The following is a 12803-nucleotide window of genomic DNA, read 5'->3' on the forward strand; positions in this document are numbered from 1 at the left end:
CAGCAAGAACACTGAATATCAAATGTTTTTAATCCATTCCTGATCAAATCACAAGAAGTCTGAATTTAAAAAAAGAATACAATTTTTTTTAATAATGGTAACTAATTTTTGAACACCAGATTCACTCACAAAATGGATCTGAATAGAAATTCACAATGTACTGAACAAAACTGTCATTATAACTCATTATAACCTTTTATCTTAATGTGAAAACATAAATATGATATAAGAATATAAAAATATCGGCAAGGATAATTTCGACTTTTAAAATAGACTATGCTCCTTTGCTTCACAACATACTTATTGTATATACAACAGCTCACTGCAACAGCTTATTTGCATAAAAACATGACCAGACCTCAAGAAATGTAAACATATTGAGGTTATCAACATTCACATCAAAGAGCATGAGTTCTTGTGATTCTGAAATGTGAGAATATAGTGTTTACCATAAAAATAACCTAAAATTTTGTTCGGAATTAATAAAAAAGTGTCTAAATTAATCCAAAACTGTTATAGAATTACCATTTTGAAGTCTGAAAGTGGCAGAAATGAAAACAGAATCCTCTAAAACCTCTAAAACCACTTACATATTGTAGAAATTGGCCATACAGTGCAAAATATGTGACCAAAATGGACAATTAAGCTAATATTGCTAATTATGCTACTTATGCAAATTGCTCAACATATGCAAATTAGCATCCGGCAGTTTCTGTATGTTGGGGACCTATACTTCCCATTCATGCAATAAAACTTTAGTGTACTCAACATTTCCTGGTTCACAATGGGGCTCTATGGGCTGGCTACTAGACTATTATTGCGAGTAACAATTTCAATATACTTCTTGCTGGCTTTATTACAAAGACAAAATAACAGGTCACAAAAAGCAAACAAATCCAACAGGGAGCCACACCCATGATAAAGTTAATCAGATGACAGCTACAGTAAAACCACAGCACTGAATTGATTCTGATTGGTCTGCATGTACCATTTTACGTGGGTTTATATCAGAACTGGTTAACAAATAATTATTATTATTGTTTATTGTTTTTGTGTTTGGTGATGAAGTGAAGTCAGTATCAGTGATGGAGGGAGATTTTGTTCCTCTACACACTGATATTACTGAAATACAGAGAGATCAGCAGATACTGTGGACAATCCTGTGTGGATCTTCAGAGATTTCTATAGCAGGAATGCGTAACCTAAGCATTGATATGTATAACAGTGTTGAGAGATTTGGAGACAGACTGAATCTAAACAGTCAGACTGGATCTCTCACCATCACAAACATCACAATCACACACACTGGACTTTATAAACTACAGATCATCAATGGCAGAAGAACTTTATACAAGAGATTTAATGTTACTGTCTATGGTGAGTAAAGTAAATAAGCCATGTCATGTTGTAATGATCAATGATTATATTTTGTAATTACGTACCCAGACTGTTATGCAGGTGGTTACGGTTTGACTGTTTAAGAGATGCTGTATTTACACCAATACCACACAAAACTTTCTCTTTTTATGTCTTCCAGCTTGTCTGCCCATTCCTGTCATCACTCGTGTCAATAACTCTTCAAACTGTTCATCGTCAAGACTAAATTGTTCCTTGCTATGTTCAGTGATGAATCAGAGAGATGTGAGAGATGTGAGTCTGTCCTGGTACAAAGGAAACAGTTTATTGTCCAGCATCAGTGTGTCTGATCTCAACATCAGTCTCTCTCTGGAGGTAGATTATCAGGATACAGACACATATAGATGTGTACTCAACAATACCATCACAAACCAAACTCAACATCTCAACATCAATGATGTCTGTCAGATGTGTTCAGGTATGTTAACAGACAGTAATGTTGTCAAAGCATACCTCATATGAAGCCTTTCATGTTAAAGTGCTGCTTTAAAACAAATATGAATACAGCACTGATTCGTTGTTAACTAGTGCTTCACCATCAATATGAAAGGCTTTATATGATGTACTGCTTTTATTTGTATGTTTCCAGGCTTTGATGTATCCTTAACAAAGTGTTTTTGATTGTTGTTTTTTTACACTTGTAGGGATTTAAAAAAAATATTCTTGAACTGAATTAGATTTGTATTTATACTTGCATAAATCTGTGTTTCATGATGTTTAGGTTCTTACCATTACTTGCTTGTCCTAGCAGCAGTGTTCATTGCGGTCTTAATTCTAGCAGCAGTAGTTTTAGTTGTCAAACGCTGTAAGAGAAATAAACAAGCAGTACAAGAAAGTAAGTATGCCATATCCTGCTCTTGAAAGCCTTTTTCCTGCAAGAGTTTTGTTATCACTGTCCTATTACATGTATTTTATTACTTTACAGTTCAAAAAGCAGAGGCAATACAATTGAATCACATAAACAACAATAAGGTATTGTATATCCTAGAGAAATAAAAACTGCACAATATACATGTGTAGAGATTTATAAAGATAATGTTGTTAAAAACTGAATGATAAAATTTGATTTCTTAAGCTAAACTGTCATTAAAGTAAATGGGTAACAGGGTTCATTCATTTATAAATGAGGAAGCTCCTAAAGTGATTTCTTCCAAATATGTTTTCTCAGCTTTTTCATCTTTGAATGATGATTTTACATATTTAGATTAACAGACCCTTACCTTTTCTTCTTGTAATTGGTTCTGTGTTTTATTACAGGGGAGTGATGAAGTTACTGTATGACTGGTTTCAAATGGAGTTAAACAGCACATTTAATGCAGTCATTTCATGCAAAGGATTTGCCGGACAGTGTGTTTCATGAAGATGTTTGATTGAGCGTGATGTCTGATCTCCTTCTCTTTAACTTCTCTGGATCTGATTTTATACACCATACAGTCATCACCACCAGGACAGAAATGTTTTGGATTACAACTTTAGTGAAACATGAGTCTCACATCAGAAAATCTCATTGAAATCTTGCGATGTCTCCTGCAGACTTAAACAAACATGTTGGACCTTGGGCATAAAGAAATGGCATTAATGCTATATGTGGACTGCTTTTTACATCTTTGATGTCAAGTCTTAATTTGGACTGTGCCTCCTACACCTTGACTGCGGTTGTTATGCTGTACGTTTTGTCTTTCATCATCTCGCTTTCTGATTGGGTATCGTTTCGTTCCATGTGACAGTCTACAGTGTGTATGCGTGTTTGTCCTCAGGGTTCCCCCCACACAACAGGATGTCTGATTTGCAAGATTCAAGTCACTAAACACACCACAGAAAAATCAGATAAGATAATCGGTACAACCAAAGACGATTGGGACCTTTACCAAGGGGGAAAATCGACATAATTTTGGCCAGATTATCTTCTAGTGTGTGACGGCATGACCGCAGCATTGACTGCAGAGAACCAGCAGACTGAAGAACAGTTTCTACCCACATTTTAAATAAAGACACTAAAGGTCTTTACCCACTGCCAGTGATGCAATAAAAAGAGGCGAATCGCCTACAAACTGTGACCAAATGATTGTTCGCCTTGAGCAGTTTCATGCGTGGCATATAGATGTTACTGATCAAGATTGGATTTTTTATCTTTATTTAAGGATGTCTGTCTGTCAGTTTGAAGTGGCTCCTTTGTTGATTAAATCTAAAACCCTATTCGGACGGGATTAGTTAGGGTGTAGATGGAGTAATGTTATTTTACCATAGGACGTCTATAATATTGATTGTCAATTCGCACGGGATTAGAAATCTTCAGTAAATTACTTGCTTCCTGATATGTCTTTTTTACATTCTATGGTGCAAACACGCAACATGACGCCAACGAGAAAAACTCTAAATCGGACCAGCGTGTTTAATTTCGGTTTGGGGAGAACGTCAGTTTCAGGAACAGTGTACATTTTATGAAATTCTTCTATTTGTTCTTTTGTTAAGTTATTTTGGTGATATTATTTAGCAGTGAGAGAGTTTTTGTTACTTTGTACTGTATTTTAGATTAAAATGTTCCATCTTTTATAAAATCTATTGTTTATGGGTGATAATTGGGCCATCAGGTAAAATGGGCCATTTAAGGTTTGAGTGTCCTATCTCTTTAAATGTTAACAGCCAATGACTGCAAAGGATTTTAAACTGATGCCATAACAGTACTTGAAATTAAGCCAATGATTTTATTTGATTTTGCCAAATGGGGGGGGGGGGTGTTGGTGAGGCCACAATTTGAGGGAGGTCAGAAAAAAGTTGGTAAACTTGACGCAATCTTACTTATCAATAAAAAAAGATTATAAATAACATATAAAACAAATGCACATTTACATTTTTGTTTATAATCTTTGTCTTGAGAGTCTTTGTAAAATAAAATGCAGATTTTACCAAATAATCCAGATTTTTATACAAAGAAAAGCATTTATAGTTACTGGACCAATTTACCTGATGGTGTTAAGATAAAATGAGCCATTGATTTCAGTTAAAATGGGCCACCTTCTGAGTTTAGTTTAAAGGGACACTTCACCCATTTGCATTAATCTTTGTATCGTTAGAACCCCAGTCATGTTTTTGATAGATCGTGCATCATTTCCTCAGTTGCCCCTGAGACAGGAGAAATACAGATTTCAGTGTTGCACTTCCTTCTTTCAATTATGTAAAAATCATCATTTTGCATCATTGAAAGCAAGTCCAATATCTTTGTTGAGGGGGTGAGACTATAAACACCCCTCGGTCAAATAGGCACTTTCAATAAAGATTAATGTTTCTACGGGTGAAATGGTCCTTTAAGCAAATATTCTGTTTTTACTCTTAATAAAACTGATTTATATTATTAATATACATTGTATTGTTACTCATTAAAAATGGGGGAAAGAAATGCTTTGATACAAGTGATATGTGGTAAAGTATCCTAATGGTTAGCTATTTATTATAGACAGCATGAAAAACAGAAAATAAATAATAGGGTCATAAAGGAATGGAAAGGAGATTGAAACGAAATGCAAAGCATCCCTTTCAACGACGTGGCAAAAAATTCAATCAGTGAGTAGCAGAGAGAATGAGAGGAGCATTCCCAGCTAGAAATAAAAAGTTCTAAGAACGTTCCCTGAAAGTTCCCAATGTTCCCAAAAACATTATGCCAACGTTAAACGCGGCCAGTTTTTTTTAAGTTCTAGGAACGTTTCTGTTGTCTGAACGTTAGAGTAATCTTACATTTTACCATTTTTAAACGTTATGACAATGTCATGTTTTAATATTCACACAATGTTTAAAACAACAACTGTTTATTATATTGACTTGTTTAATTGTTATGTAGAGAAACATTGCATTTTATTGTTTTATAAAACATTATTTCTGAATGTTCAGTAAATATATTGCTGTAGAAAACTCAATTCACTTACTAGGTTTAGATGTTGTTTGTTTCATTTTGGGTCGCCCTTGTTGTGATTCGTGTTTGTTTTGGTTGGTCTCTTGGCACTTGCCTTTTTGCCTGCTGGTTTTTTCCTGGTTGTGTTGACTTTGTGGTAATGCACCACATTTGTTATGAAAAGTTATTAGTGAATTTCTGTGGTTGTTGGTGCATGGTGGTAAAGATCATCGCCTAGTTGATTTGCTAATCGGGAGTTTATTTTCTGCCAATGGTGTATGTTGGATCCAGCTCTTTCACAGCAGTTTGTCATTGGGGAGTTTTGGAAACTTTGGACGGAAGGTGTCCGCTGTATGGTTGGGATGCCCAAACATCAAGAATCAGACTATGGGCTCTATCTTACACCCGGCGCAATGCAGCGCAATGCGCGACGCAAGTGTCTTTCGCTAGTTTCCACCCTAATTTTCACGTTTAGCGCCGCGTTGTTTAAATAGCAAATGCATTTGCGCCCCCTTTGCGCCCATGGGCGTTCTGGTCTGAAAAACGAGGTGTGTTCAGGCGCATTGTTGGCGCGTTGCTATTTTGAGGCAACTAAAATAGACTACGCCATTGACCAACAAAAACCTGGTCTAAAGTCTAAAGTCAATGGCGCAATGTGTTTTATGTTATTTAAAGAGCGCATTAGTAATAATATGCGCCTATAAACAGGAGGACAACGCGGGTCTGCTTATCACAAAGTACATAAATGCGCAGCAGCACAAAAATGCTTTTAAATATGAAAGATTAAAGGATTGAATTTAAGAGATTATTATTGAGTCTCTTGGACATATTTATAAAGGAGGACTGATTATGAGACGTTAGAAGGCGCAAAGAGCTGCTTTACCTTCAGCCTGATAAGTAAATAAATGCTTGGCTTTAAACAAATGCATCTGTTTTTAAATGTTTTTTTTAATGCTACCTCACGGATTTATTGTATATGATGACTCTGTACATGCGGATATGGTGAGATGAGAAACATTTGTAAGTAATGCTTAAAAAAACTCTTTGCTAAAAAAACCGCTGTCCAAAGTGCTGAAACGTGAGGAGAGCCGTTTGTAATTTCTTTATCTCCTGTTTGTTACAAATAAAGTATTTTTAGAGTACAAACCTTATCTTACATACTTGTAAATTATGTTTTGATGATATTGGATAGCCATACATTTAAAGCAATTACAAGCCTGCTTTTTACTTCCATGACTAAAAGAAAACGGGTTTTAAAGGTTTTAATAAAAAAAAATAACAATTTCAATATAAGGGAAAAACAACACAATTATTTAACATTAATCTTAAACTGGGGATCTTCTACCTCCGCTTAGTTTTTCAGTTTACAAAGTCCGTCATCTAAATAGGGATTAGACATAGCGCCAGCGCAACTTGCTTTTAAAGGGAATGAGAGCTGTGACTCTCATTGGTTTACTGCACGTTACGCCCAAAATACTCCCATTACAATAGGACCTACCCTTTTCGACCATGCGCTCGGCGTAAAAACGATTTTTCCCGTCGTTAAATTAGCAAAAGTGGATTCGGACACGCGCATTTAGACGTTGCGCTGTGCGCTTTAGACAATGCGCTTAGATCGTTAAAATAGGGCCCAATGAATCTCAACCATGGTGACAATTAAAATTGTTAAAAAAATCCTTATTTATCCATGCTGCAGTGCATGCTGGGAGTCCTGAATGAGGTTTGTAATGTGTTAATACCCAGCATGCATTGCAGCATGAAGTTTTTCATTTAATTGTCACCATGATTGAGATTCATAGTCTGATTCTTGATGTGTGTGCATCCCAATTATACATCGGATATTTTTATCCAAAGTTTCTAAAACTCCTTAATGACAAACTGCTGTGAAAGTGCTGGATCTCATTTACATTTTTGACAGAAAATAAAGTTTTGATTAGTAAATGAATTAGGTGATGATCTTTACCATACTAACAACCGCAGAATAACACTATTAACTTGGCATGTTCATAACAAATGTGGTGCATTAACACAAAGTTAACACAACCAGGAAAAAACTAGCAAACAAAAAGTCAAGTGTCAAGAGACCAACTAAAACAAACACTAATCACAATAAGGGTGACTTAAAATGAAACAAACATCAACATCTAAACCTAGTAAGTGAATTGAGTTTTCTACAGCAATATATTTACTGCATACAGATGTTTAATGTTTCTCTATCATTTACATAACAATTAAACAAGTCAATATAATAAACAGCTGTTGATTTAAACATTGTTTGAACATTAAAACATGACATTGTCATAACGTTTAAAATGGTAAAATGTAACATTACTCTAACGTTCAGACAACAGAAACGTTCCTAGAACTTTAAAAAAACTAGCCGCTTTTGGCGTTGGCAGAGTGTTTTTGGGAGCATTCGGGAGCTTTCGGGGAACGTTCTTGGAACTTTTTATTTCTAGCTGGGTTGGAGGACTATAGCAAGAATGTTGAGAGAGGCCTGAAAGTTCAGGTTGTTTTATTTTTCTTAAAGTGTCTTTGACAAATCTCTATATATTTATACATATCACTAAGTAGCCTATAGTAGCCTACTTATTATTGTTATAGAATTTTTTTTAAAAGGCCTACATATGTTTATGACATTGACAGAAATGTTTTTTAAATGAATGTTTAAATGTGATTTAAATTGATGTTCCAATGTAATTTAAATCCAATGTTACACTGTTACGTTATAAAATTAAATGTATTTTATTTTATCAGAAACGTCCCTTTCAGTTTTCAGCTTGACTGGCCCACTTTTGCTGATCAGCCAGTCCATTTTACCTGATCACTGCTAAACTTGAAAACACTTAAAAAATTGTGTGGCAGCTAATGTTTCAAAACCTATAGGGTCAGAACAACTTTAGTTTAATATATGAATTTAACACACAAATATTTAAAACTGTCCTAATTAACCATTAGCACATAATTAAATGTCATACATATCCAGTCTGATTATATATAATATGTCACACCAGAGGGCGCCACATACAAGTACAGTGTTTATTATAAATTCCTTTAGACAGCAAACCCTCTGGATACGAATGGAAAAACACACAATGTCCTGGCTGTAACCAAGACTGCATCCCAATTTAAAGGCTGGATCCCAATTTAAAGGCTGGATCCTTTAATTAACCATTAGCACACAATTAAATGTCATATATTATATAATCAGACTTGATATATATAATAGGGGTTATATCAGGTAAATTGGGCCACTTTTTGGTTAATCGGTTCATACATGTTTTTTTTTACAAGTCTGATTATATAATATGTCACACCAGAGGGCGCCATATACAAGTACAGTGGTTATTATAAATTCCTTTACCCTCTGGATACGAATGAAAAAATCTGACTGTAACAAAGGCTGCATCCCAATTTAAATTCTGGATCCTTTGAATGCCACTTAATGGAATCCTAAATGGGACTAACCTTCTGATGATTGATCGCCTAGCAACAGTTTGAAAGATGAGTTGGCATCTTGACATGTTATTTGCTTAACAAATGTATAAGTAGTATGGGTATACTTGTAGCAGCAATAGTCAACAGTACAATGATATATATATATATATATATATATATATATATATATATATATATATATATATATATATATATATATATATATTTTTTTTTTTTTTTTTTTAAAGTAAAGATCATATTCAATGAAGATATTTGGTAAATTTCCTACTGTAAATATATTTAAAAAAATTATTTATCATTAATATGTGTTGCTAAGGACTTGATTTTCTTAATATCTTGATTTGTTGCAACCTCAGATTCCAGATTACCAAATAGTTGTAGTATCTCATATAAATACTGTATTATGCCATTATATGTGTCAATGATAAGCTTATTTAATCAGCTATCAGATGATGTATAACTCTCAAATCAATACAAATTTATTACTGGTTTTGTGGTCCAGTGTCACATTTATACTTTGCTCCAAAAGATGACAGAGATGGCAAACATTGCGGTAACTGCACAAGTTAATATTAAGACGCAAGATAACTGCTGTGCTTTACAAATGACATCTGGTGACACATTTTTTGAAAGCATAATTTTTTAAAAGATTTTTAAAATAATGTTGGTTTCATGAGAAAAGGTATGTAAATGTGCATAGCCTGTCACTTTTAAGTAATAACAAACACTTCAATTTGCAGAACCTTCACATACTGTAAACTTTCAGCAGCACGACCTATCCGTTTTTCTTTAGGCTCATAATCTAGACCAGTCAGGCTCAGACAATGACATGTATCACAACAAATCAATCTTTAAAATATAAAACATCTGCTAGTTCAACCTTAACACATACAAAATAAATAAATATATAATAACACTAAAGAACATTCAAACATGTAGCACAGTGGTCAGTGCACTCCAGGCATATAAGAGCTGTGCTGTCCTACAATATATACAATATACAGTCAGTCTGCATCACACGACTGCATACCAGTCAGCTAAACGTCAGAGCCTTTAGGAAGTTAACCTCACTTCCTGACTTCAAGAGGTGCTCTAGTGACAGACGCTAGGTCCTTATGCCTTCTTGTTCGGGGAACTGAAATCCTACACCAGACCGATTGCCGTTCGAAGCCCGCTTGGGGCGGTTGTGAGTGGAACCAGTTACACATGATCACATAGAGCACTCTATACAAAGCAAATGACTTACTGCACCGACACACTGCAAATAAAAATCTTAAAGCAACCTATAGCTACAACTACAAACAGGAACACTACAACAACTATCAGTGTCATCAAATGTGAACGCTGCCTGAGCCCTGTAATAAACAAAAAAAGCTGTTAGTATCATCTTTAAAGCAACTTAAATCTCAATCTACAGTGTTTTATTAAACAAAGATTTGTACCTGAATGCATCTGACAGAGATGAGTGATGTTGAGAAGTTGGGTTTGGTTTGTGATGGTATTGTTGAGTACACATCTGTATGTGTTGTTGTCCTGATATTTAACCTCCAGACGTAGAGAGAGTCTGATGTTGAGATCAGACACACTGATGCTGGACAATAAACTGTTTCCTTTGTACCAGGACAGACTCACATCTCTCATATTCAACACTGAACACAACAAGGAACAATTTAGTCTTGATGATCTTTCTGATGGTGATGAACAGTTTGAAGAGTTATTGACACGAGTGATGACAGGAATGGGCAGACGAGCTGGAAGACATAAAAAAGAGAAAGTTTTATGTTGTTTATGGTGTAAATACAGCATCTCTTAGAAGCAGAAAAACAGCCAAACTTTAACCTCCTGCATACCAGTCTGTGTACATAATGACATTATGCTTTATGTTTTGAGATGCCTATACTACAGTATCACAAACACATGTCTATTTTTTCAGTTTCTCACTGCAAAATATAATCATTGATCATTACAACATGACATGGCTTATTAACTTTACTCACCATAGACAATTACATTGTATGTCTTGTATGAAGTTCCTCTGCCATTGATGATTTGTAGTTGATAACGCCTAGAGGTTGTGATGTTTGTGATGGTGAGAGATCCAGTCTGACTGTCCAGCTTCAGTCTGTCTCCAAATCTCTCAACACTGTCATACATATCAATGCTTAGGTTATGCATTCCTGCTATAGAAATCTCTGAAGATCCAAACAGGATTGTCCACAATATCTGCTGATCTCTCTGTATGTCAGTAATATCAGTGTGTAGAGTAACAGAATCTCCCTCCATCACTGACACTGACTTCACTTCATCACTATCAACACCAAACACACCTGAAGAACAATAAATAAATGCAGATTTCTGATTCATAAAAATACACAGAGATAACTTAAGAAGTTATATAATAGACTGAAAAAAGAAAAGCAGTTCCTAATATTTGATAAAAGAAAATGTTTCACTTACCTATCACGACCAATGAACACAGACAGAGAAATGCTGTTTTGTGGTTCATATTCCTTAAACAAACACTCTTCAAACAATCCTCTGATACTCACTCAAAAAACTCAACAGGTTCAGGGAATAAACTGTTTAAAAGTGGAGTATCGGTACGTCTGCAGAGTTTTATTCACTAGCAAAGTAAAGATTTGGTTTTTAGTTGCCGTTTTAGTGTAGAGACACAACAGGATCAAACAATGCTTGCTCAGTTATGCTTGACACACACTCTTTGATATCTGTTTATATAATGCATTTAACCCCTCCTACCTGCCACAGATTGAGGCGGACGGCCTTGTGGTTTACTATTGCCACAAGTGTCAGTGTCAGTGTATTTCCTTTCAAACTAAATAAAGAAAGGATGCTCTCAGTCTACTTTTTATGTTTTAGAAATATACACTTAAAGGGATGAAATTGAAATTTCTGTCATCTTTTATAAATACTTTTTCACATAGTTTTATTAAATCTTACAGTATATTGTAACAAGTCAGTAGACTGGTTAAAACCAGACCATTCTCAGTAGTAACAAATCTAAATTTGCTTCAATTTGTCTGGGTTTCCCAGGCTAACAAGTCAGCTTTGGGGTGGAATAATGTACAGCAGAAATGTTTTTTTTTCTCTTCAGTGTTCGAAGCATGTTGGCTAATTCCCTCTTGAACATTTTTACTTTTTCTGAAAAGCAACAACAGTTTCCAACAACAATCTTCTTTTTACAAAACCTTGCCCATATACTTTCTCCTTCATTCATTTCAGTTTGCCTTTTTGATGTGTTTCATTTTATTTTGTGTTAAATTATCTAATAAATAAACAAATTAACAAGCAAATGAATGATATTAAAGATGTTACAACCACCTTTAATATGTCAGCTCTACAAACAAGCACTTCCTGTAGACAGGGATCCCTATGTGAATTCCGGCAACTGAGTTTCACTTCGCACTTCTACATGGCAGCGTGGGTTGATGAAGTTTGTGGTTACTTCTTAAAGAGTAACTAAACCCTAAACCAACTTTGTTTAGTTAAAGGGGACATTCCAGAAGACGTTTTTAAGATATTAAATAAATCTTTGATGTCCCTTGAGTACATATGTGAAGTTTTAGCTCAAAATACCATATAGGTAATTTATTGTGGCATGTTAAAATAGGCACTTTATGGGGCCGAGCAAAAATGCACCGTTTTTGTGTGTATCCCTTTAAATCCAAACGAGCTGCTCAGGTGTGCGGAGTCTCAAGCGCTCCCGCTGTAGAGCTGACAGAGCATCGAGGGAGATTCTCTCACAAAAGAAGTTAGTGAGCGATGTTAAGCATTATAAATATGAACAAGTTTAAAAAGTCAATCATCTGTTTTATGCATACTGAATACATGTTTATCAGCAGATGGGGAACATTGTGGAATAAAAATAAAGACTTTTAGGTATCATGCTGCACTTGTTTTAAACAGGCACAATGATTTTCAGCATGTTACAATAAAATACACGTCCACAAACACTCAGAAGTTTACTTTTTGACCAAACCACACGAGCACATTTAAATGATCTGTAATAAAACAACACGTTTAA

The 12803-nt window shown here is 34.9% G+C and overlaps 1 protein-coding gene and 1 long non-coding RNA gene across 2 annotated transcripts in view; both read left to right on the forward strand.

Moving 5' to 3' along the window:
• Positions 1-833: 833 nt before the first annotated feature.
• The window catches only part of LOC141359269 (uncharacterized), a 368361-nt gene continuing 356391 nt past the window's right edge, over positions 834-12803 (forward strand). The window contains exons 1-2 of the mRNA XM_073861435.1: positions 834-1377; positions 1538-1834. Of these exons, the coding sequence (XP_073717536.1) occupies positions 1086-1377; positions 1538-1834 (589 nt within the window). The 5' untranslated portion in view covers positions 834-1085. The remainder of the gene's footprint in view (positions 1378-1537; positions 1835-12803) is intronic.
• On the forward strand, positions 2183-4125 carry LOC129452623 (uncharacterized). Its single transcript, XR_012365686.1, has 3 exons — positions 2183-2251; positions 2342-2388; positions 2674-4125. It is a non-coding gene; the product is annotated as an uncharacterized lncRNA (long non-coding RNA).

The sequence above is a fragment of the Misgurnus anguillicaudatus genome, chromosome 23 (assembly GCF_027580225.2).
Source record: "Misgurnus anguillicaudatus chromosome 23, ASM2758022v2, whole genome shotgun sequence".
Classification (NCBI taxonomy): Eukaryota; Metazoa; Chordata; class Actinopteri; order Cypriniformes; family Cobitidae; genus Misgurnus; species Misgurnus anguillicaudatus.